We start from the raw sequence: 26692 nt of genomic DNA, 5'->3' as shown, positions 1-26692 counted from the left end.
GCAATATTAATCAGGTCTAAATCAGACTAACTCATATATCTTTTGTTGCTGTAGTTGATGTTTACCTGGGTGCTTATAATTTCCAAGTTTGCTTCTTCAAAGACTTGTTGTAAAGCTGTAGTTAACTCAGCATACTCTACATCTTTAAAGTCAATGCCAGGAAATACATCTTTAACCAGTGCATCAAAACGGGCGCAGTCCGCAAAGGTAAGCTTTGACATGGTATTAAGCCGCAAAGCTTGAACCACCATGTGACTTTCATTAACTGGAAATAAAAGCAAAGAAGTCAGATCAATTTTAAGCCGTTTGATGGGATTTTTTTTCCATGGAATGTATCAGCACTTGAGCCCATAGTGCTAAGACACTGAAGGTGGAATCAGGGAGCAGACTATATTCTAGTTCATGTACTGCTCTACTTGGAAGCTAGACGAGTGCCTTACTATAAGTATCACATATGTTTACAAATGCATTCTATACAGATATGAGATGGTTATGATGCTGGCCAGATAGTGCATAATAACCTATACATTAAAGTGGGCTGAAGAGTAGCAGTGCACAATATCTTACTTGTTAAAGGCACTCATAAAAGAAATTAAGGACCCGGATTCTAGACCTTAACTGTCAGAGGCGGAGTTGAAGTCCCATCTAAAGTGCATCCTAATTAGCTAAGAATATTCCAGAAGTCAACACTCCACAACTCCTCTTGAATCTGAATTACCATGGAAATGTAAGTGTTTTGGGACCAGAATGAAAACAGCCACAAGAAAGCCTTACTCTGCCAGAAAAATAAAGATGCTCATAATGGGAAAGGCACAGGGAAATTTGGAAAAAGTTCAAGGATTTTAGTCCTGAACAATGTCTTAAATGCAAATGCTTCTACAGACAAATTTTTTAAACACCATGATAAATGATTAAGAGGAAATACATTGACATTGAGGAACCTGATTTAGAATGGTTGAACTGCTTTACTAAAAGAAGCAATATACAGTTTAAGGAACATTTAAGAACACAGCCAATACACCAAAGGATTTTGATTCAAGACAAGCAAAATAAAATCCAGGCAAACGTAAGGGAACAGGAAACCATATTTGTTGGGAATATCTTGAACTTCCCAAGCTAAGAGATTAAAAAAAAAAAAACAAAAAACATCACACACACAAAGAAAAAATGGGTTTAAAACATAGGTAAATCCATCCACCATGCCTTTCACAGGGTTATTGAAAAATATATTTTAAACCAGACCACACAAATTTCAGCAAATTTCACATATCTAAATATGAAGCTAAAATGGCATAGCAAGAAACAGTGATACTAATGTGCCCTAAAACACAGCACTGGTAATCCTTCTTTGGCAAATCCAAACTCAAGTCACTAACAAATTCTTTAAAGTTGTTATGCCAAGATTTGTAAACCAAGCCTGTCTCTAAAAACTTTCAGATATATGCTATTTAAGTGAGCAAGAAGCAGCAGTATCCTAAAGATGTAAAACGCTCATTCATCCCACACTTTTAATTCCTACTCGTTTACCATCTAAACAACAATTTCAAAAATCTTGAAAAAAATAGTGACCCAGTCTAGTCCAATACATTTCTATCATTTCTACCTGTCCTCATATTTGTCTCTGTCTACCAATTTGAATCTAATGCCATGTGACAATTTTAGCAAACCTCAAATAGAATCAAAATGATCTGATCTCTCATGAATAATGACAGCATCAAAGGATCAACTTTCCTGCCCTAAGCCAAGTGAAAACAAAGAATCTTTGAGAACCCCTCAAACCCAACCCAAAATAAAGCCCTATATCTATATTCTTGTCATATAAAAGCTCAATCTAGAATATGACAACAGTCTTTTGTGATCTCCTAATAAAAGAGGACTTTCACAGGTACTTTTTTCTTTTCTAAATTGCCTCCAGATACAAGCCATAGCTTCTTGAAATTCCAGCGAACAAGAAAGCTGTAATGAATGATACCTGTACGATATGCTAAACAATCAGAAGTTTAGCATGGTTAACCTTACTTTCTTGCTTTGCTTCACTTTTCTTCAGCTGATGAAGAAGACTGCCACAGCCTCTCAAAACAGTCTTCAATGCTCGTAAACCCCAATCATAGTGCTGCTGTGGTGTCAGAAGCTCCCTAAATTAAAAACAGCAATACTGTAATAAGCTTTAGGCAACAGCACCTGAAGTTTTTGTTTGGTGAATGAATACGCTCATAATATAGTTTTGGACAAAAGAGAAACTGGTGAGTAGCACCATCTGAAATTCATTTGAAAGATATAAGCAATGACACTCTGAAATTTTCAGAGGGAGTATACTCAATAGGCAATGTATTTATTATTGCCCCTAACAGCATTAATTACAACCTCTGAACTTTGTTCTTCCTAATATGCATACTTATAACCAAAAAGCCGTTTGAGTCTAAATTCAACACAATCCTTGTGAGTATTCATATACTCACATTCATATTTAGTAAGTGTGATGGGGGGCAATACTTTGCCACCTTGAGATTATAACTGCATTCCAGGTATTTTCACACCTGAACCTCCCAATATATTCCAATATTTTTATTTTATAATTTAAATTAGTATCTACAGAGATTTAAGAGCTGTATTGAATGTAAAATTTTGGATGACTGAGTACCGGCAGTTTCATGTCTAGTTTTGTTTCCGACACATAGCTTTCTGCAATACCCAAATCATAAAATATTACAGAAAAATAACAAAAAGTATGCATAAATTGTATCCCTACAGTCATGCTTTGGCATGGACTAGACGGAGAAGAAACAAGATGGCAGTGAGATAAATAAAAAGATCAATGCTGAAATAAAAGCAGGAGGGGAGAGAATTACAAAGGTAACATGACAAGGGGGACAAAAAAAAATAAGCAAGCTCACCTTGCCAGACTGAAAATAGCCACTAATTTTCTACCAAGTATTTTGGCATCCTTAAAGCCTTCTGAATACAAAATCACTTCTGCAATAAGTTCGTTGTCTGGATGAGTCATAGCAACTGGCCTGAAAAGTTGTTTGAGGTTATCAGGAAGCTTTTGTCTTCCTCCATAACCTTTTCCAGCAGGATTCAGAGTGATAAAAATTCCAGAATTATGATCCATTTCAACCTAGCATTAGAAGTGCATTGTAATAGTATATTGTCATATGAAGCAGTATTGAGAAAAGTGGGGTAGACTACGTTTAGTTACAGTAGTCAAGTTTTTAAGCTTGACGCTGTCATTTATGGAGTATTTTATAGGAAAAAGATAAGTAAGTTTTGCTGTACCTTTTTGCCAAGCATCTCACATACAGGACTATGATTCTTCAATGCATGTTGAATTGTCTGAATCTGCATGGATACTGCAGACAATACAGCTTCCTCAAGTCTATTGAATTCATCAAAACAGCCCCAGGCACCACACTTCACTAGGCCCACAAATATGCGCCCCATCGACTGCACATCAATGCCCTTAAAGTTAAAAAGAATACTATCAAAATAAGAAAATAATAAAAGACTGCCTTCCCATCTATTAAAAAACATGCCATTGGAAAGAGCCATAAATTCTAATGGAAATTGACAAATTATCAAAAGTATTTCCAGAATATAAAATTGTTTTATGATATGTGAGCATAGACATCCAATTCCTGAATTATACAGAAACATTCACCTCATCACAATTAAAGACTAATACTTGTCTTCCAAGAAGTCCACCCAAGGCCTTTACTGATTCTGTCTTTCCAGTTCCAGCTGGGCCATAGGGATTTCCTCCAAGGCCCATCTTCATAGCCTGAGTAAGAGTTAGGTAACACTTATCTGTCAAAGGTGTATAAACAAGTTTAGGGGAATTACCCTGCAGAAACAAAAAAAAATTATATTGATTGGTAGACAGAAATCATTGATGATGTAATTTCATTAATTTCATTCAGAAGTCATTAACTTGAAAATATAACACAATGGTCAAGATTACTGTCTTATTAAGTCTACGCATTTGTTTACAGCTATGAAGTTTTCCTGATTTTATAATCAAGTTTCAAAGCATTGTGCAATTTTTTTTTAAAATTACAGAAAAGGGGACAACATAGATGAAACTGCACTCTCATATAAAAAAGTAGAAAATATTTATGTGATGTTACTGCTTTCCATCTAACTTATATTTACCCCATCAATATCACAAGAATGAAAACAACTACCCTAACTTTTAGCATTTTCTGTGAAACAGCATTCTAAGGACACAAGAAACTTGAAAAAAATGGTAACAGTTGGGAGGCAACCAGCATCATGTATGAAATGGGAAAGTGTTTGACACATTTATGAAAGCCACCATGTAGAAATTAAAGATATCACACCTGATATTCGTATGTATACTGGAGTTCAGCATCTACCATCTGAATGTAACATTTTTGGTCTTTCATATAAAATCTCAGCTGCTTCTTCCAAGCCCAGTCTTCAGCATTGTGAACCTGAGCTTGATTCAGTTGCTTCACCACATCAATGTTATGAATGATATCAAGAATCAAAGCTTTAAGCTTGAGCTCAAGGATTCCTGATTCTGCAAATAACCACACACCCCCCCCAAAAAAAAAAAGAAACAAAAACAAAACACAACAGTGTAGTAAGGTACATTACCCATTTTCAAGTTCATTGTGCTGCTTTCTATTTACCAGCAGACTTTATTCAGATCACATTTCAATTAAGTATAGAAATATTTATTATCTAAAGCAAGCAGCATAAAATGAGATCCTGACAGAGAATGTGAATCATATGTAAATTCAGTCCATTAGAACTGATTTTGTCTGCCTCTACAGTCAACAGAGAGATAGAGGTTTTTCTGGAAAGCATTTTATTCCAGGAGTATTTACAGCTATGTCGACTTCAGTACTTAGCGCGGGACAATCTGTTAATTGATCTGCTAAGGATCTGAAAAACATACTATGCGCTCTCTGGAAATTTTACTCAAGACTAATTAGGGCGATGTGCAATTAATGTTCATTAGCAGATTGAGTGCATTAGGTGTACTCTGAGAACATATTGTTTAATCTAGTTCAATTTGAAAGAAATCCAGTTTATGTGCTATAGTATACCATTCCACGATGGGAATTAAACCAAAGCAAGTGGGGATAATCAGGCAACTCCCTTCAAAAATTACACTTATTACCCAAATGAAAAAGTTACTGTGGAATGAACACTTTTCTATATCTGATGACATTTCTCCAATGGCTACATAAAGAGCACAGAAAGGGAGCTTTGATAAAGAACAACACTAACAGACTGCTGAAGGTAGGTGATACGAAACTTATTCCTAATTAATATATCAGATGTTAACAGTTCATAAATTCTAAAGTAGAATTTAATACAGTAAGCAGCTATATAAATGTGGTAGAAGACTGTCAACTACATGTCAAATTGAGTCTTTTTATACACATAGGGTAAGGGCCATCTCACCTAACCTACACTACAGAATTTCACATCTTAGGTAGTCAATTCAAAGCCCCCCTTCTGGTCAAAACAGAGGAATAAGCACTCAAAGGCATAACTATTCTGACCCAGTTGGACTACGTAGGATTCAGAACAATCATGTCTTGAGAATAACTAGTTTATTGGTTTTGCTACAGAAGTACTCAAGAATTATTAGTTCAACTGCAGGTGTATACATCTAAGATAGAAAAAGAATCACATACAGAATATAGGCATGACATAATGTACCTCAACTGCTGTTTGGCCATTTCCTGTGAAACATAACACTAGTGCACAGTTCAGTAGCTCAGGACCAGTTATTAGCAAATAAATAAACCAAAAAAATATTAGAAGATATTAAAAAATAATTAAATATGTTTTAAAATATGTAAGTGCTCCAAGACAATTTTTAATTAAATAAAAATCCATTGTACAATCTGAAATAGTAAATACACTAATCTTGGCAGTAATAGGTGGGTAACACTATGTAACAACTTCATGAACTCAAATCGGGACAGATTTATATAATATCCTGTTTAAACAGGGTTCAATACTACACAACTACATAGTCATTATGAAGAATTACATATTAATTATAATTTTTATACCTGTACTCCCAGAATCTTCCATACGACTATCAATACTAGTATAATGTTCCAGTTTAGCCATGAGTTCTAATTCTAACTGTTGCAGATTATGGTCTTTAATAGCACTTTCAACATCTTCAGTGAACTTAATTTGTTCTGCTAAGGAAAGAATCTTTAGAAGAAAAAGTTCAAATTACATTTTATAAATACAGAAGACATAAAGAAAAGAAGGTTTTCAATTAATTTGTAATTTCTTATTATGTTTGATATTTAAAATATATTACTGTATCTTTTTTATACAAAGCCACATATTTGCTACGCTTTTACGAACAAATGTAGCCACCTTAAAATCTGACAAAATTTCGCAAAAACTTGCAATGTAATACAGCAAACGCTTTAGTTGTTCTACAGCATGTCATAACAAAACTTCTAAAGCACCTTTTCCCATTAAATGATATGTCAGATGAAAACTACCATACTGTAGGCATCCTGAGCCCATACTCAACAGGCTCAGGAAAACCTCTGCCTTTTTGCGTCACTGATCTGCTAATACAGTATTTTGCATTCAGGTTTCTAACAGTCCACTTATGTTCTAATTACTTTACGTTCACTAGAAAAGCCCTGTCTAAGCTATGAAGGTTTAGTCAAACTTGGAACTGCAAAGATCAGTAACAAAAAAATTCCACCAATTATGCCAGTCTGAAGATTTGTAACGGTAACTACACTCTGGTGGAAGGAAAGAGTAACCCACAGTCCTGTGCGGGAGTGACAGGATCACTGAGCAAAGGGCACGAGGTGATGCGACAGGAAGGGACCACAAAAAACAACAACATGGTGCTTAAGCAGGGTCACCTCCAGCACTTGCACAGCAGCAAGGAAGCGCCTGCAAGGCACCACTATGGACAAATTCCCCAGACCCTCTCCAGAAACTCAACATGCTGGGGTGCCTCTCTGAAGTGCCTGTACACTAGTGCAAGCACTACGGGTAATAAACATAATGAACTGGAGATCTGTGTGCAGCTGGGGTGGCTCCCGTGACTGCAGTGCTGCTGTGGAGAGATACAGGCATGTTAGGAAGAACAGGCAGGGAAGATGAGGAGGGGGAGTTGCACTTTACATAGAAGAGCAGCTGGAGTGCATGGAGCTCTGCCTAGGGATGGATAAGGAGCCAGTTGAGAGCTTACAGGTTAGGATTAAAGAGAGGACAGGTCAAGGTGCCATTATAGTGGGTGCCTCTTTCGGGCCATCTGACTAAGAAGAACGAGTGGATCAGGCCCTCTTGACAGATAGGAGCAGCCTCACATTCACTGGGTCCTGGGTCCCCACAGGGGACTTCCACCACTCCAATAATATCTGGAAGGGCAACACAGCAGGACATAAGCAATCCAGGATGTTCCTGGAGTCCATGTATGACAACCTGCTCTTCCAAGTGACAGAGGAGCCAACGAGGACACGTGTTTTATTGGACACAGTCCCGCGAAGGCTCACAAAGCTGATTAAGGGACTGAAGCATCTCTCCTGTGAGAACAGGCTAAGAGAGCTGGGACTGTTCAGCCTAGAGAAGGCCCAGGAGGGCATCTTATCACTTTCTACAAAATTCTGAAGAGATGGTGCTAGGAAGACAGAGCCAGGCTCTTTTTGGAGGTGCCCAGGACAAGAGGCAAAGGGCATAAACTGAAACAAAGGAGGCTCTGTCTGAACATCAGGAAACACTTTTGTACTGTGAGAGCGACCGAGCACTGGAACAGGCTGCCCAGGGAGGCGGTGGAGTCTCCATTCCTGGCAAGATTCAAAAGCTGTCCAGACATGGCCCTAGGAGAACCAGCTACAGGCAGACCTGCTTGAGCAGGGGTGTTGGACTAGATGACCCCTAGAGGTCTCCTCCCACCACAACCATTCATTTTGTGATTCTGTGTGATTCTCTGTGCTACTGGTCAAAATTGCGTAAAAGAATTTCATGTTCATGACTGTTTCTGCTTATACAGCTAAACTTTACAAACTATATTTTAATCAGATTCAAAAAGGGCTTTTTTATGTTACTAAGTCTTAGCAGCCCTGCATGTAACATTCACTAAGATCAAGATTTATATAAAATTCAATAAATAGATGAATGTTAAGTCAGGTGCCATGTAAAAGACTTGAGTATTTAAAATGTTTACAAAACAATTATAAGAACACCTATTTTTAAGAATTTCTCTATACTATAAACGAATAAAATGGATTTGTTTGGGTTATTTTCTTCCAAATCCATAGGTATACTTCTTTATGAGACTTCAAATAATAACTTATTTGTTAAATCTAGGACTACACAGTGACATTACTGGATTGACTACTACCTGGGAAGGAAAGAGTGATGGATCAATTGAACCTTGTGATTTTTTTCCAGCATCAACACAGTCAATTAACATTTTTTTCAGGGTCTCCTTCATCTCCAAAGCCAAACTGTTTAGCCACACCTGACAAAGAGATGAGAAAACCTCAAAAGTTACAGTACAAAATAATTTCTCAAAGATACTTGAACATACTTGGATGTGATTTTCCTACCTCTACATCATTTGACAGAAGAACTTTATTTCTAAGTGGCACAGTTTCTCCTTCTACAGACTTCATGGCAACTATGTATTTAAATTCTTCATCAAAGTTCACGCTATTAATGCCTATTAATCAGAAAATGTCAATGAAGTTACATATTGTTAAACTCAAACATTAATTCTTTAGTGTCTAGTAGTGGAAAGAAAAAAAGTCTGCAACATATTACTTAGCTTTGAAGAACCCAATTTCTAAATAAGTACATTTCACAAATGAAGATTAATACATTACCAGCAAAAAGCTTCTTCAGATGAGACTGGATAACCATAGGATTTGTCGACTGTCCTAAAATTTCTAGTAAGTCATCATCTCCAATGAAATAAAGTCTTGGAAATGCTGAGCGTTTTTCCTATATAAAAAAAATAAATAAATCAGTTTTGTTGATTTAAATTCAAACTTACTTCCTTTCTTTTTAGAAAACTATATTAATGTCAACTGTACCTCCAAAAACTCATTCAAAGATCTCTGACATCTCTGAAGCTGGTCAAGTATAGTAGTTAAGGTACTTCTTATTCCTGTCCGGGCATTCAGTGACGTTATCCTATTGTCACTCTTGATATCCAACATAATGGATCTTGACAGAAAAAATATGGAATCATTCATAAAAAAAAACCACAATTGTAATCTGAGTATGATATACAAGTAGTTACGTAAATAAAAATTAAAGGACAGGGAAGTCATATAAATATCTGATATATAACTTTCAGTTTTCAGTATTAATGATGAAACATTTCAGAATTTGTATCAATGTCTCTCCAATTTAATTTTATAACAACTGTTTGATAAAATTTCTCTACCCAAAACCAAGACAATGCCATTCTTTACTTTTATTTCCTTTTAAGAAGTTATTTTAACTGAAATTAAGACAGATAATGGTACATATCTTTCTACAGTTCAAAAAACCCATCCTTTTTTATCTCCTTGACTTGTTTGAATCAAATAAACTATCTAATTCTCCCAAAAGTCCATCTGTGCACCTTCTTAGTGAACAAAGTGCTTGTCTTCAACAAGAAATGATTCTTGAAAACACAATTTCATCACCTCAGCTTCTGTTGACAAGATTGATCTTGTGTTTGCCTGCCTTGTGATCTTTGACATTTCATGTGATTCACATGTACTCCATAAAATACCCCTTATTCACATGTACTCCATTAAATGAAACCTACATTACCACCTTTATTCAGACATATGTCACTGCCACACATCTCTGTCTATTGAATTTCTGCTGCTGACCTTCATCATACTTAAATTGTTCCATACATTTTCACCCTGAAGAATGTTCTAGCTTATATGGCTCAAAGCTATTACAAAAAATAAGTCGCATTCCATAACACTAACCTAAAGTCTTCATCAACCCTGTTAAAACGAGCCTGTTCTTTGGGCAGAGCTCCACGACCAAATATTGGTTCCAAGTAGACCCATTTCCTCTGAATTTGGTTTAAATTCTGCAGATACTCATCCAACTCAGCTAGCTTTTTCTCCCAGATGGACACTTTATCTTCAAAACCTTTGTAATAGGGAGAGTCCTTGAGGGACTGTAGAAGACAGCGATGATCTCCAACTTGGTTGACTATGTCCTTCCAGTCTTTAATAAGCCTGTGTGTCTTGCCCTGGCTGTCTTCATAATCTGTTAATGTAAAGACAGCTCCAACTCCCCAGAGTTCAAGCTCACGTAATGCTTCTCTGATTGTGACTTCACCTTGGGCCCGACAATTCAAATCCTATTTAAAAACATAAATAGATTTAACTTGAAACTACAGAGCTTGCAATAAAATTTCCATTCAAAAATATGACATAAATTCTATTTCTATAGTGATAAAAATATAAAAATGCATTCAGAACAAAACATACTACAAAAAATACACCACAAAATAAAATATAGTACCTTTATTTTAAATGATTCATACCTTAAGTTCCATTGCTTTTTCTATAATGGCATCTGACACTTTTAGCAGATCTCCAAATAACAAACCCTCAAGTGTAGTGCCTCGGGGAAGACCCAGAAGACGAAAGAGATCCAGCCAATGGTCTGAAGAAAGATGTTCTCCTCTAATATATTTTAGGAGTGGGATTATCATCTATAGGAAAAACGCATATGTGAATCCATCTAGTCTTTATGAAAACTGTACTGTTTGAGCATAGAGCGACATGCTATTCAAACAAAACAAAAATTTACATTCTTAAACTACAGCACGTATTTTTCAATGGCTGCATTTAATATTTAGGAATATAACTCTGAGGAAAATTCTTTGCTAAATGTGTGTCTGTGTAAACTGTAATGACCCTCCTGTTCACTGTAAGGAACTAAAAGGTTCTCAGTAGTGAAATGTTCCAAACAGTATCAGAAGATATTTTGTTAAATCATAACTGATTTTATTACAAGAATTGAACAATGAGTTACAGAATGAAGTATATTACCCAGTAATACCAAAATATTTTTTGTTTTGTACCGTTCTTTGTAGCTAGCATCTTACTTTATATTTGTCCACTTCTTTTTGCAACTTTACTGTCATTACAGTATGTTCTTCCATCTTCCTTATTTTGTCATGCCAGTTAAACAAAAATTCTTCAAATAGGTATGTTTTACTCCTACATGAAAATCAAATATAAAAAGGTCACAATAACACAGTACTACAACCTCACATATACGTTGATGAAAAATAAAATAATAAAATCATACCTAAAAGTAATCCAGTCTTCTTTGGCTTTTTCCTGAAAACCTTGATGAAACTCTTCATACAATGCCCAGACTTCTGCACAACTCTTAATATCCTGACGTACAACTTCAGACAATGAGAAGTCAGGCTCTTCCAATTTAAAATGAAGGCATTCTTCACTGAATAAAAAGATCACTGTATTATACATTACATTATTATGCTTTTATGGTTTAAAAGATGTTATCACATGGAAATAATTATATTTTTTTAAGAAAAGCCATTAGTTTCATTAAAAAACATTACTGCCAAATGCTATTTCCTTATAGCATCCTTCTTGAATAGAAATAATAAAGGAATATGACAAATAACTCTCCTACACAGCAATCTTCTCCAATATTCATAACTATTTTCCATAAACTTTCATTTCTTTCTCATTTATGAGAAAAGTGCATTACTTTATGCCCCCAAAAACAAAACGTGAAAGAAAATATTTTTTAATTGATTGTTTCTTCCTGTTAGTGGAAAGAATATGCTGATTTTATTTACTATCATATTTAAGTGCCAAGCTAAGAATTTAAACAGAAAATTTTGTCCACTCAAGATTTACAATAAACTGAAAATAGGCACACAGAGCAAAAATCCTTTTCTTTTGCACAACAGTCCATCATAGGGAACACTTACTCAAGAAATGGCAGACCTCAGCTCTTGCCCTCTTAAGTTACAAGAGGATTGAAGTAATAACTCCCTCTTCTTGGACAAGTATTCTCAAACCTTCTGTTAGTGAGAATTTCAGAAGTGAGAATCAAGCCAAGCCCTTAGCGTACAGACTCCCTTTACATGAAAGTCTAAGAGATTTCTCCAGTTTTTCATTCCAAGAAATTATAGAAAAACTTCACTATAGAAATTCGTGTTACGTAAAATCAATAAAAAGGACATGAAAAACATATAATATGAATAAAATGAAATTTCTTATATTATCTGTCGTGATAAAAAATAGTTAACATTTTCTGAGACACTGTTGCTGCAAAAGATCAATACATTAATTAAAAGTGTATACAGGGAAATAAACATGCATACATGAGCTTTTCTTTCACCGTTTCAAGTTCATCAAATTCTTTCTTTTTTTCCTTTATGATCTGAGCACTTTTCTCAAGCACATCTTGATCATCTGTTTCAATGACATCATCACTTGGCTTTAGCTGATCCCAACGAGCTTTAAACTTTTCCAGGTCTTGAAGATATATATTAATACGTGAAATCACATTCCCCTTCATCATTTCAATCTGTAAAGTAAGACTTAAAATTAAATCCTTTCAACGGTTTGTAACTACAACTATGATCGAAATCAAAGTAGCAACTTAAAACTTGATCAGAACTTGGTAACTACAACTTGATCAAAATCAAACTCAAAAAACTTCTTGTGTAATACCCTAAAAACCAGTTCATCTTTATTCTGTTGTTCTTGTTTTTTTTAAAAGGGGCACTTTGGGTTTTTTAAATATGCTGGTATTTAAGACCTGTTCATTTGGCACATGCTACTCATTTAGCCTGCACCTTATGGCACATAGAAAAATTGTTATATCTATGTAGCATACTGATATCTTCAGTAGAACTGCAAATTAGTTCAGCAATTTGCCTATGGACTGGAATTACAGGACTGCACATAGTTCAATAAAGTTCTATGAAAAGAAAACAAACATCAATACTAAAAATATGATAAAGTAATAAAAATGCTACTTTTTAACTGTTACCCTGTTTTCCTCAGTTAACCACTGCATTCATTAAGCTATCTCTCACCAAGAAATTGTTTGAGACAAAAGTACAATAACGTAACATTCACTTCAGCATCAGTTCAACTGAAGTTTCACCTAGTTACCCTCTAAACAGTTCAAGTATTCTTCCTTTAAGGGACCTCCCTCAACTCAGTATCATTGGTGTTAACACTGAACTAAGAACACTTAGGAATCTATTTAATCTAAGGAAAACGTATTTCTCCAGACCTATTCAAAATAATCTCAAAATTTTTAGGTAAAGTATTAAGCTTTCATTGTTACCTGTTCTGTAATCATAAGCTGATGGCTTTCCATCATTAATTCAAATTTATCCCATGTAGCTTTTAGGTTACTGATAGTGTCCAAGCCTGCACCAGCCACAGTTCGCAAAAGCTTGTTTTTATCTTCAGCCTCTTGAAACAGGAGGAAAATCTAAATTCAAACAGATTAAAGATATGTGTATGTAAAAATTCAGCAAATCCTGTTTACCCAAACTACAAACAAATACATTAGAATCAACTCTGTATGCACAGCTTATATGCTTATATACAGCTGCTTTTTTAATACTGTTTAATATTAAAACACTAGAAAAAATAATATCTGAGGTATTTAAAGAAATTCTAAATCTTGATCCTGACAAGTGAATGTTTACTATGAAACAGATAAGTGTCTCTTTATATATTGCAGAAATCCACAATCAGAATCAAGAACAGCAGCAGAACTGAATTAAGGAAATATGTATGTATGTGTGCTGGGTCTGGCTGGGATGGACTTAATTTTCTTCATAGCAGCTCATATGGTGCTATGTTTTGGATCTGTGACAAAACCAATACTGACAACACACTAATGTTTCACCTGTTGCTGAACAGTGTTTGCACAGCATCAGTGCTTCCCCCCGCCCATCCTCAGTGAATAGATTGGGGGTGTGCATGAAGTTGAAAGGGGACACAGCCAGGTAGATATATTCCATGCCACATAATGACATGCTTAGCAATAAAATGGGGTAGAGTGGGGTTTCGGTAGATTAGACATCTTTTCTTCAGGAACAGCCAGGGTATCAGTCAATCCATGTTCTATATTTTCTTTCTCTCTTTCTTCACTTATTGAACTACTTTGATATCAATCCATGAAGTTTCTCGCTTTCACGCTTCCCCTCCTCTTCTCCTGTCCCATCAGGGGTGGGGGAGGCTGTTCAAATGAGTGAGGAAGTGAGCAAACAGCTGTGCGATACTTAGCTGCCTACCAGGGTTAACCCACAAAAATACAGAATAACAAAAAGTAGGAATAGAGACACTTCAAATAAACAGAAATTTTATTCACATGAAAGAGCACTTTTTTTTTTACCTGATAATGGGGAAAAAATCCAGGTTTTTTCCCACATACCAAATCAACCTATTTTTTTTAAAAAACAACTCTTTTAAACTCTGTAAGTCAGAAGAAACTGAAATAAACACATACAGTTTTACACATTTACCAAAATGTCCTGTTATGTATGTTTTCCTTTAAAAATTAAGAGGTGAAAACAGGCACTAATGCTAAGGCGAGATACTGTTCAGTAAGTTATAGAGAATTAACTCTCTTCAACATCTAACAATTCTCCAAGAGTTGCTACAAAATGTACTTATACCCAAACTAACACAGTCCTTCCTGAGTCAGCAGCCAAACAGTGAAACTGTTTGATAAATGACATGAAAGATAAAGATAAAACTAGATGTCTGTACATGGGCTTATCAAGTAGGCATCTAAAACTCCATTATCACCAAAGAGGATCGTTGAAACCAAGGTCTCAGTCATTTAATGACAGAGGCTTCCATCATTACTTGAGATCCCCTACTCTATCCCATCTGCCTTATATCCACCGTCCCAAAAGAGTGGGTGTTACACGTGTCCTGTGTCATAGCAGCCAGCTCTTGTATGGAGCTCTCAGACATGCCAGGACACCCCCAAAACAGCAGACACCTATGTATAAACAACTACAGTAAGCTCTTAACTGAGCTAAGAAATCAGCTCAGGAGAATCAGCCACAAGGTATCTACTTTAGGGTGAAACGGACTGCTCTAGGCGACAGTTGATTGCATTCACTCAGAACTGGATTCAGTTTCTCACAAACCCTGTCTAGGGTCATTTGAGATGCCCTAGAGCACTTGCCTGGCCTCCAGTTGCAACTGGAAAGGTCGAGGCCTCCCAGAACTTCTCTGTTAGGTCTGCCAGTTTTCTGTGGATGTTGAATATACATCTCTGGGACTCTAGAACTGCATCTGTGAGCAACTGAACCAGACTTCTACTGAGTGTATTAACAGCACACACACTGCAGATGTGCACATATACACCCAAACTCAGATGCATTCGTTTACAACTGAATTCTTTTCTGCATAAATAGTGTCTGGTTGGGAGGAGTTAATAGGGCTTTTGTAGAATTCCACAATTCTGTAGAATCAGAGTTCTTTAAAGGCATCAGTAAGGGTATGGATGAAGGAAATTAAAATTATATATTCCAATTTGGATTCCAAAAAGCTTTTAAAACAAACCCTCACCAAAGGCTTTTAACGAAATCTAGTAACCTTGAGATAAGAACAAAGGTCCTTGCAGAAATAATTAATGAGATACAAAATAGAAAACAGAGATAGGAGGAAATTACCAGTTCCTGCAATAGGAAAAGGTCACCCATGGAGTTCTGTAGGTACCATGCTGAACTGCTCAAGGTGTTTATGAAAGAGTTGGAAATGGAGAGTAAGCTGTGAGATGACAAAGTTTACTGATGATACTGTTATTCCAGGCATTAAAACAGTTCACCTATGAAGAACTGCAGAATGAACTTAGAAGAAATAGTGACTGACAATACTGGTGACAAACAAAATTCAAGTAGATAACCATGAAGTGACATCTATGTGAAAAAATAAATTTCACACATACAAGTTGAGTTCTGAGGTAACAGCTGGAGCTCAGGACTGATAGCTTGGGGTTACGACAGCCAGTTTTACAAAAATGCCGGCTTAACGTGAGCAGTAGAAAGTAAATCAAATGTTAGAAGTCACAAGGATCAAAAAGAGAATAAAAGAGATAATACTGATATTTCATCATATAAATCAATGGTTTGTTTGTATCTTAAAAATTGTACAAAATTCCGTTCGTCCCACCGCAAAAGATTATTACAAAACTAGAAAAGACTTACTTAAGAGCAACAAGGATGATCACAGTTCTGAGTGGGCTTATGTACAAGGAAATATTAGGTGAAGTAAAACTCCTCAATTTAGAAAAGAGATGGCTGATACAGGACCCACCTAAGAAGAATAGGGGCTGATTGGTCCATATCTCTTCCAATGTAAGACTTAAATGGTATAAAGTTAACAGATGGTGTGTAAGAGGTGAAAAAATAAAAGGAGGGAGTCCTTCATGTAATATGAAATCAATCTACACTTTACCAGAAGATATTCTGCATGTCAAATGTATTTGCTTTCAAGAGGAAACAAGGTAAGATTGTGGAAGAGAAATCCACCAAGTGTTACTATAGGCTCAGGAACGACATAAAACTCAAAAACATTCTGGTTGGAGGCTAGAAGTGTGGGAAAGCATCAGATATGCTACTCTGATTTTATATTTTCCCCTAGACACCCACTTTATTCTACTGCTGGATACAAAACACTGTGCTAACCCTATATGGCCACTGCATGTTCTAAACTAGTTATATTAAATATCAGTTTCCATACTAAAAAGGAATTACATTTTTTGATAGCTGTTTTTCTGGATATGATGAAATAGTATCTTACCCCTTCTTTTCGTTCATGTAGGTTTAAATATTTTACATTGTCTTCTGCTATTTCCTCCACAGTCTGGGGCCTAATCACTAATGTTTCCATGGCATCAGTGAGAAATGAAGAAACATCACTTAGGTGAGCTATATAAAGATGGAAAACAAAGTTATCATGGAGAAAATATTTGAATAAATGTACAAATCACAAATGTACTGCGATACAACATTGTCATAACATATGACAATATGCACAAAGCATTTGCTTAAAAAATTGCAGACCCCAATCTTATATGCTGCTTCAAAAAAACCTGCACATTTGTATTTACATGTAGCTTTTTTCATGTAATTCACTCTATTCAGTGTATGATTTAGACTACAAGTATAAGAGCCCCTTCTGAGAATTAAACATAAATACTCAAGGTATTTATTTATACACTTTCAAAATCTGTATATGTAGGTCTTTTTTGGGTAAATGGAGAAAACCAAGATGTTAAAATTGCTTTGGGGGTTTGGGTATGAAGTTTCTTTTGTTGGTTTTGTTTGGTTTTTTTTAAGAAACTGACTAACTAAAGCCACCTTGCTTTAAATATTGAAAAGATTCCCAAACAAAAGCCTGATTAAGGTATAATGATGTATTTTGCTACCAAGGTACATCTTTTTGGTACTGAGAAAGGAGCTGTACAATTCCAGGGAATAATACATCTTCCAGGAAACAATCTTTCAGGCTATGGAAATAATTCACTTCCTGCACAATTCCTGTTCTGTGTTTCCTGTGCTGATCATTACATTTAAAGCACAAAGCACTGGTACTTCTCATCATCTACACCTTACTCCATTTTGCCTACCTGCTCCAGATACAGAAATATATACACCCAAAAATAGGGAAATAATTTGCACTCTTTAATACTCTGCATTTTGACAATCTAAGTGACAAGTAACTCTATGGAATAACTCTAAATTATTTAAGACTCTTCATGAAGTATTTCAATTTGTGAAATAAAAACCAAATAATATTTTTAAATTATATTTCATGATGCCTCCTTCCATTACCCTCAAATGCCCAAGACATTTGCCTCCCTCAAACATTAAAGGAATTTTCCTCCCTGAAATAATAAAGTATTTTTATTTCAGACAAAAGAAAAAAGATTAATGTTCATATGTATTCTACAACTGGAACAGATGTGGCCAGAATAAGTGAATGGGAAAGATGCATATGGACATCAAGGGATCTTAGGTTAGGCCTGTTGTGAAAAATAGTAATAGATTACTTTCTCTGCATGGTGATTTCTGCAGCTCACTGTGCCCAAGAGTAAAACATTTCTTAAAAGGAGTATTTACATTAACAGAAATGTCCCCAACTACAACAGAAACAAAAAAATAATACTCATTAAAATTATTTACCTTGAATAGATTTTCTCAAAGAAATGACAAGAACGTCATACAACTTCTGGATGAAATCATCAACTACATTTTTCACAGGATTGCAATTAACAGTTATACAATCTATCTTGATGGTGCTTCAAGACAAAAGATTAAAAAGTAGCAAATATTCAGTAGTACACTTAGGTGTCAATATCTCCAAGGTCTACATATATCTATAGGCTACAAAATCAGGGTAAACTAGTAAGACACAAACCCCCTCATAATGCTACAAATAAAAGTAAGGTTTTATTGGGAAAATTACTCACAGTATTGAAATAATTATAACCACTGCATACATATGCAGTTTTGTGGAGACTAAGGTCTCTGCTCTGCTCCTTCAAATAATTAGAAAATTGCTTGATTTTATATAACCAATGTCACTGAATTCAAAAGGAGTATTTCTATACTTAAGTAGAAAATATTTTAATTCTTTGTACAGTCATGTCTTTAAATCTCTAATTTCCATGAGTATTTAGCAATCCAAGCTTCAATAGCCCTAAGAAGATAAGAAAAGCTATAGTGAGTCGTTTCAAGGCCCCATATCTAATATCTCACAGTGACCATAAGTAGATACCTAAAGAACACCAAAAAAAGGGCTACCTTATTTGATACTTTCCTGAGTATCCTCCCTCAACACCAATTATTTTCACCTCCTGGCCACTTCATAGCCACGTGTGATTCCTGGCTATAAGACACGTCAGCCAATTTCTATTCACCCCAGCCTGTCCCTGAACTCACGAAAATCTGTAGTTCTCAGAACATCACTTAGCCAACAAGCTCTACCAGTCCATCCTCCTGCATGAAATGTCACCTCTTCCTTGTTCTGAACATTGATTCCTATCAGTTTCATTTGAGAACTCTAACCACACAATATACTAAATTTCATGTGAATATCTGTAAGAATTAAAGCTAAGGTAGCATATCTTAAACTATAAGTTGTAAGAAGTAATCAAATATTTCAATACAGGAATTATTTAATGTATGAATATTTACTAAATCTGTTCCTAAATGCCACATATACTCCAGATATACAGGACTTAGCTAAAAGAATTGTTAAAATATCACCGTGTTTTGTAGTATTTCAGAATCAGCCCTAAATTTTGAGGGGGTTTCCCATCATATAAAAAGGAAGAAATGAAGTTTTCAGAGAAGGCTGTGCAGATGAAAGGGAATAAGTATCTAGAAATAAAACTGAAAAACAAAAATCTAAACATTTAAAAAGTACATCAATAGTTTAAAACCACTTCAAATTCTATCTGTATCTCCACATAAAAGTATTTCTTTGAGTATTTCTATTTTACTTTTACCTTTAAAGTATCAGGTAGAATACATTATTCAAACAAAAGAATAGAATTACACTATACCTTGGAAGACGTTCTGCTTCTTTCCCTCTCATTTTTAATGCTTTGAAGTTTTTTTCCCAGTCCTGTTTGCTAGAAAGATTTGTCTTCACCAGAGTATCAACATCTACTTGGCCAATTACGATCCATTCCTTTTCAACATTATTTTTGATTTCATGGAAAAGAAATATTTTCCAGACTAAAAAACTATAATAATGTCTTCAAGCTATATTCTCTAACTTTTGTGCTCCTACTTGTGCTCCTACAATTACCTACAGATTATCTTAGTGCAAAAATCAGGAGATATAAAATGATTTGACATATTCATACATTTAAGGATAATCAAAACAGATATTGAATAAGAGTAAAAAAACAGCTCTAATACTGTAGTTTAGATTCTAAGTTTCAATGGGAACTGTACATATGATTCAAGTTAGGTATGTGCTTAAGTGGTTGGCTTAATGTGAATGGACTTACTAAGCTTTTGCTTATATGCCTTGCAAAAAAGGACAATAAAGCACAAATGTCACTGTTTAGTTACTTCTAGAATGTCTGAAGCCTAAACTGATACAAATCTATGGGGGGAAAAAAAAAGCATGAGTCAAGTATTGAAAATACCTTGAACAGATTAGAAACGTCTGTCAGCCTTCTGAACAAATCCTCTGCTTTACTGAAAGCAGTCAGAAATCCATTTGCATTTCTTTCAGTCATATGAGTGAATATAGACTCTTCCTCTGCTTCACTTACACCCCTAAACTGATTTGGAATGGAAATGAATCTCTTCATTTCTCTGTAATATCTAGCTCGTACTTCTTCAAAAGGAGGTCTGAATTGCAACCGGCCTTGCCTAAAAAGTGAAACAAATCATACAAAACCTATTATTTGAATGTAATCTGAGCCAGAATATTTTCTTAATAGGAAAAAAGAAAATATCTTACTTGAATGTTAGATCAATATTTATTTCTGGTAAATTTTCATTGAGTGCTTCTAAGCCCATTTGATATTGATGCTCCAGAGCTTTGTAAAGTTGATGGTTCCAGTGCTGTCTCCAAGCTTTCATATCACATGATTTGAAACCCTAAAATTTAACAATGTTTATTTTTATTTTATTTTATTCCTCAAACTATAAGCTGGAACTGAGCACAGTACAATGCCTGAAAACCAGGATTTTAGTAAAGTTCAAAGAAGTACCACACATCGCTGGAACAGGTTCCACAAGGAAGTGGTCAAGGCACCAAGCCTGCCAGAGTTCAAGGAGCATCTGGACAACGCTCTTAGTCATATGGTTTAGTTTTAAGTAGTCCTGTGAGAAGCAACAAGTTGGACTTGATGATCCTTTTGGGTCCCTCCTAACTCAAGATATTCTGTGATTCTATGACCAGTTTGAATATTAAGAAGATCTAGAGCTATTATTTATTTCAAATGAATATAGGAATAAAAGAAAAATATTCAAATCAACCCAGTCTCTATGGCAGTTCAGCATAAGAAATTCACTGAAATTCATTACCTATTGATTTACTATGAGATTCTTCAAGGTTACTTTGCAATGCACGAGACTCTGCTAGAAATAAGATACAGAGCTGGCTGAATGACAGATCTAAACCTGTATCATACCCTTTGTTTTCTTATAATATATAAGCTACCTTTTAAAAGAGTATTTCAGAAAATTCTTGTGTGTTTCCACAGATCAACATTAACTAATAAGTAGATATAAGATTTTATCTTAAGGAATTCAGCTTTTCATTGGAATCTGCTACATTGCGCTGTAAGAATATGTAAAGCCGTATCATAACACTCAAGCCTGTAAATGGTCACTTCTAAGCCATCCAGGGATTTCCAAAAGGGCAACAAAAGATAAAGAAATTGGAAACTTCCAGCTTATTAGGCTCTCATCTTATGTAATTGGATAGAGATTTTTCAGCCAGAGATTTGGAGGTGGTCCAGGGTTGCTTCAGGAAGCTACACAGTTCAAGGTCTGCCCTACAATTCAAGGCTCGCCAGAGGAACTCTTTCAACAGAAAGATTCCAGAGATGAAGAAAACCTGAAATTGTCTCAATTAAGCCTTAAGACAATTATAAATAGGGTTCTTAAAGAAATATGTAAAATCTTGATAACAGTAGCAGTAAGACTACACCATCTTGTAATTTTGGATGGTAAAAACAGGATACACTTGGTTAAGTTTTATCTCTTTTATTCAAGGGTAAAAAAAAAAAAAGTGACTGAATAGAATTTAGTTAATTTTCCTCATAAAATATTCTGTAGTACCAAAACAATTTTCAAACAGATGTTAAAGCTAATATAGACTATTAATTTTGACAAAGTATACTGACTTCAAGATAAAAATTTGCAGACTACATTTCAAAAGAAATTACAAACCTAAAGCTAAATCTATGCACTTATTTATTATCCATATTATCTTCAGAAAATGGAAAAAATTGCAAGAAAAATACAGAAAAAATACTGCATTTATTTGACTGTTTATTTGACCATTATTGCTGAAGGCTATAGAAAAAATTAAACTGACTTGAATGCTAACTCAAAATAGCTTAGGTGATAGCAAGATCACCTAGTTAATTCAATAAGATGATATTTTTAATCAAAATCTTTTTCATCTTACCCAATGATCTTAAGAGTCTTTTCCAACTTAAACAATTCTGTGATACTATTCTAAAAGTTGACAGTAAAAAAGTGAACAAATAAAAATGTGGCTTTTAAATTACTTTAGGCAGAAATGCATCTTAATTCTAGATTTTATACGTATGTTCTATTCTGCCTGGGGATCACTCACGTCTGTACCAATTCCTTTATTCTACCTTGCATTAATGGCTCAGACACAACTGATATACATGACCTACGGTTTTCCCATTTCTTCATCTAACCCCTGTCATCTGACCAACTGTTGTTCCCCCATTACTACTATGTCATTAAAAAAATTATCCTTTTTATCCTCATCTGAGGTTTTACCTCACATCTGGCATCATCTAGTACACAGTCAGTTCTCCTGAGCTACCTAGTAATTCCTTAATGAAAATTAATTCAATCGTGCTATGTTTCAGTCTCAAATCTTGATTACTGTTGAAAAGTCAAATGTACACAGTCTGCAATATGATCGTGAAAACCTGCCTGTGACTCGAGGCTCGCAAAACCAGTTCTGAGCTCCTGGAGTCCATCCTTCCAACGCTGCTGCTGTCGAAGTAGATCAATATTCATGAGCGATACAACCTGTCAGAAGAATTTTAAAGGATAATAAACATATTTATCACCACTTAAATGAAAGAAAGGGTAAAGTAAGCTATAAGAGACATGATTTCAGTTTCACCTGGAAAACATACCTTTTCGATGAAATTTGTGTGCCACTTCCTTAGTTTTCTATTTTCAGTGGAAAGCCGTTCAGCAGCAGCTTGGAGTTTTTGGATATAAGCTTCCAGTTCTCTAGGATTCTCCCATGTTATTTGAGCTTTTCCTCCAGGACCAGATTTTGAATGCTTGAAAAAGATACAAACTTTGTAAGATTTTATGACAAATACAGCCCACCGGCTAGCATACAGGACACAATAATAGGAGAAATATGGTTTTACTCCTAGTAAAAATAGAGTACCTGCCTCTCACTACCGCACTAGAGACATAATAATGTGGCAAGTCACAGATGGCATATTATAGCTACAGCGACACACTGGGAAAGGATTAATGCCAGACTCTTAACAGAGCTTGAAATAAATTCACTGACGTTGAGACTCCTGCCCCACACACATAAAAAGATACCTCAAGCTAGGATGACACCTTAAACTCCTCCCTTCCTCTTTGGCCTGCACAGACCAAAACCCAAAATGTGACGCTTACAATTGCTATCCAACTTCACCTGTTTAAAATGAAATAATTTTTTCTTAATTATACTGTGAAATATTGACTCATCAGCAACTTCGGGCAGTTCCATTTCTCTGAGCTTTTTATCAAGATTCTGGGGGGTTTATGCATTTTGCTAAGTTTACAGCAGAAAATCAGAAGGCAAAAGCATCTGAAGTTCCACAGCTGGACCTATTCTAAAAGATGTAGGGCAGAAATCATATCAAATAGGAGATTACGTTGTGGTTTTGAACATTTCTGCACCATCACTGTCTTAGAGTCTGCACACTAAAGGAACCTGTGGCATAATCTGCAGCCAGCCCAAGAAAAATTTAAAAGACAATTTGGGAACTTTTGCCAGGACATTTTTGAACCTACAGTTTGGTCTTGAGTCTCCACCATTCTGTTTGAAGTAATCCCAACCCCAAACATCCCTTTCTTTCAGCCCTGCTCCTATATTCCATCTTGCAAAATGGTTCTCAGGAGTGAATTTCCAATTGTTTCTGTAATGCTTGCTCTGGAGGCATCATTTTATTGCCCAGTACAGATTTTATAGACATGTTATGATTCTCACATTGTAAGGGTGTTGGAAGAGGATGGAGTGCTTCAAACTGATCGAAACCAATAAACTGAAATTCATTATATAAATGTTTCTCCAGACAGAAAAAGAGATAAAGTATTAAAAAACTGTAGATAGTACTATCATTTTTAAGTTCATATTGCCCCTTCAAAGGAGAAAAATGAAAATAAATTGCTCTAAATTCCTTAAAAGACTCTAAAATTTCTATAAGTATAATGAAATTCCTAGCAATTGCAAAAAAAAAAAACCCAAAACAACTCTTCTCAGAGCAACTATATTATGTCTGATCATCAACCCTCTGTAACAAACTGCAGACATAGACCAATAATCAGGTAGATCCACAGATTCTTTGTTCTTAACCTAAAACAGAAACAATCTGCTTTCAACCTGCCCAAAACATGAATTAGAAGTATTCAAGATAATTATAAAATCCATAGCAAAACAGTGAAACCATTCCTTAATACTAATTTATCTCCAGAATAAAGTATATGATATTTTTACTAAAATAGACCAAAATAATACTATTTAGAACCATTGATACAGGAGTTATTTTCCCAACTATTAAAGAATTGACCATGCTGTGGTTCAAGTTTCAGTTCAAAGACTAAAAATAATCCCTGAGAGAGCATATTACTCTAATATCCAAAGTAAAAATGAGTAAGCAGCTGTTTAGATGACAACATATTAAAAAAAAAAAGCAAGCCTATGGATTTCATTAGATGCTAATTAAACAGATGCTATTACTTGTACGGGAAGGCTGCAGGTAAAAAGTTCAGCAATAAATACAGAAAAAGCAGCACAGAATATGCACAAGTATCCTTAGAACTCAAAATACAAAGAGAAGGGAATTCTTTCACCTTAATTATCTGTTCAAATGCTAAAGCAGATTGTAACATCATTGGTTTCTGACTTTCAATCATTTGTTGATCGATAGAATTATAAAAATGCGCCACCTGTAAAAGTGGAGAGATTAAAGTAACAGATAAAAATATTTATAGGCCAATAAATGTAATGCAGGATATTTCTGAAAGTATTGCCCAATCAATACCATTAAGAAATGAGAATTAACTACACTAGTAAAATGTTTACAAAGATAAAGTACCTATGTAACGCTAACGTGATCCCATTTTCTTGTAGTGATGAATACTAATGGCAAAACAGATGGCTACTTACACATTTCAGGTGATTATACTTCACCTTAAGTGAATTAGGTTCAGTCAATAATTTATTATAAGTGGAACACTTTCACTATTTTATGCAAATGTAGACATCTAGTGCCATTTCAGAGGCCTTCAAGTATCTACGACATCCACCAGGATATGACACAAGATCTAAAAAAACATCTGCCTACTTCCAGATTGGCAGCTGGTGTAAAAGGGATACCCTACAACTCTGTTTAGTTGTCCATATATAGACATCTAGTGCCTTTTGAGATAAGTAAGGTTTCCACTTTGGCACCTGTCAATGATCCAGATGCATGGCTATCTTGTAGGTCTTGTGTCATCTCTGCCTTAGCTGTGCAGATATCCGAGATACCAATGACACCTCAATGTGAAACTGAATTAAGCCTGTGTATCTACATAAGAATTTTTATCAATATAAACATATCTATTGTTGCATCTTAGACTAACAGAAGAAAACTTGACATTGTCTTTCACCTGAAATATAAGCCAAATAAAAACTTATGCAGCATTAAGTCCTATCTAAAAGTAATCCCCAAATAACCAAAACCACACTTCCATTAAAATACTTATTATTCTAAATTGAAAACTAGCAAAGGTGAAAAAAAGCTGGTCCGTTTTATGACATTTTCATTCAGTTATAATAATCAGAAACTGAGACTAAAACCAGGAATCAATCAATTAATTGTCTTATTTTTGTATATTCATACAATACCTTCACATGGCTTTAATACCACAATTCATTTGGTTTCAAAAGACACCTTCCAAAATTGCAAAGCATTTCTTTACTTCTGTTTTAAGGACTTAGCTAATTTGTTCAAGAAACAAGTCACTTTCGTACAGACAAACACAGCAAAAAGCTTAACCACACAGTCAGAAAAGATAACAGTCTAGAAAAGTTCTACTACTAAAACTGCTAAGTCAGAACAGGAAGTTATCATGGCATTTAATCTTATACCTGTTTGAGGATGACCGCCTGCTTACAGAACTTTTGTGCCGTGTTTGCAACATGCTGTATTTTAGCTGGTATAGCAAAACCAAGCGCTGATAGCTGGCGTACTTCTCTTAGGAGAGTCACTAAACGATCTGAATAAAGTATGTTCAATGTTCCAGAAATGTGATCCAACTCCATTACAGGACTATTATCTTGGATGCTAAACCAAAATCAAATAAAACATATTAATTAATATAATTTGATATTGATCCTTTCTTTAGGTGCATTTTATAATACTATAATAAACACTTGTAAAAACCTCATTGTCCTTCTATTAAGTTTTTCTATGTTCATTAATGTTTTAATTTACTCAGAAATTATTCCAGTAACCTTTTACTTAATTCAAAGCCAGTGACAACGAGAAGAAATGAATAATGCCTACTGGTTTTCTCACAAAGTGTTTTCTGGCTCGTTACAACAGTTAACATGTAACTCACAGCTAGGCAGTATTTCTCAAATACGCTGAATCCATCATACTCTCTCACGCAGGCACTTTACAGGCCCTAGCCTTCAGCACTGCAAAGGGAAGA

At 35.1% G+C, this 26692-nt stretch overlaps 1 protein-coding gene across 2 annotated transcripts in view; it reads right to left on the bottom strand.

Annotated features, from left to right (window-relative positions):
* The window catches only part of DYNC2H1 (dynein cytoplasmic 2 heavy chain 1), a 178024-nt gene that overhangs the window by 140244 nt on the left and 11088 nt on the right, over positions 1 to 26692 (bottom strand). For both annotated transcript variants that reach the window (XM_056327288.1, XM_056327289.1), the window contains exons 12-37: positions 26127 to 26322; positions 24845 to 24940; positions 22897 to 23049; positions 22688 to 22786; positions 20502 to 20641; positions 20182 to 20410; positions 19588 to 19715; positions 18203 to 18318; positions 16818 to 16945; positions 13333 to 13482; positions 12356 to 12561; positions 11302 to 11457; positions 11096 to 11210; positions 10529 to 10699; positions 9960 to 10342; positions 9063 to 9195; positions 8853 to 8970; positions 8577 to 8689; positions 8369 to 8488; positions 6054 to 6204; positions 4338 to 4540; positions 3659 to 3841; positions 3277 to 3459; positions 2895 to 3118; positions 2020 to 2135; positions 66 to 265 (exon numbers count right to left, since the gene is read on the bottom strand). In XM_056327288.1, the coding sequence (XP_056183263.1) occupies positions 66 to 265; positions 2020 to 2135; positions 2895 to 3118; positions 3277 to 3459; positions 3659 to 3841; positions 4338 to 4540; positions 6054 to 6204; positions 8369 to 8488; positions 8577 to 8689; positions 8853 to 8970; positions 9063 to 9195; positions 9960 to 10342; positions 10529 to 10699; positions 11096 to 11210; positions 11302 to 11457; positions 12356 to 12561; positions 13333 to 13482; positions 16818 to 16945; positions 18203 to 18318; positions 19588 to 19715; positions 20182 to 20410; positions 20502 to 20641; positions 22688 to 22786; positions 22897 to 23049; positions 24845 to 24940; positions 26127 to 26322 (4210 nt within the window). The remainder of the gene's footprint in view (positions 1 to 65; positions 266 to 2019; positions 2136 to 2894; positions 3119 to 3276; positions 3460 to 3658; positions 3842 to 4337; positions 4541 to 6053; positions 6205 to 8368; positions 8489 to 8576; positions 8690 to 8852; positions 8971 to 9062; positions 9196 to 9959; positions 10343 to 10528; positions 10700 to 11095; positions 11211 to 11301; positions 11458 to 12355; positions 12562 to 13332; positions 13483 to 16817; positions 16946 to 18202; positions 18319 to 19587; positions 19716 to 20181; positions 20411 to 20501; positions 20642 to 22687; positions 22787 to 22896; positions 23050 to 24844; positions 24941 to 26126; positions 26323 to 26692) is intronic.

The sequence above is a fragment of the Falco biarmicus genome, chromosome 2 (genome assembly GCF_023638135.1).
Source record: "Falco biarmicus isolate bFalBia1 chromosome 2, bFalBia1.pri, whole genome shotgun sequence".
Taxonomy (NCBI): Eukaryota; Metazoa; Chordata; class Aves; order Falconiformes; family Falconidae; genus Falco; species Falco biarmicus.
Note: the sequence above shows the minus strand (reverse complement) of the source record. Positions and strands in the feature narration are given on the sequence as shown.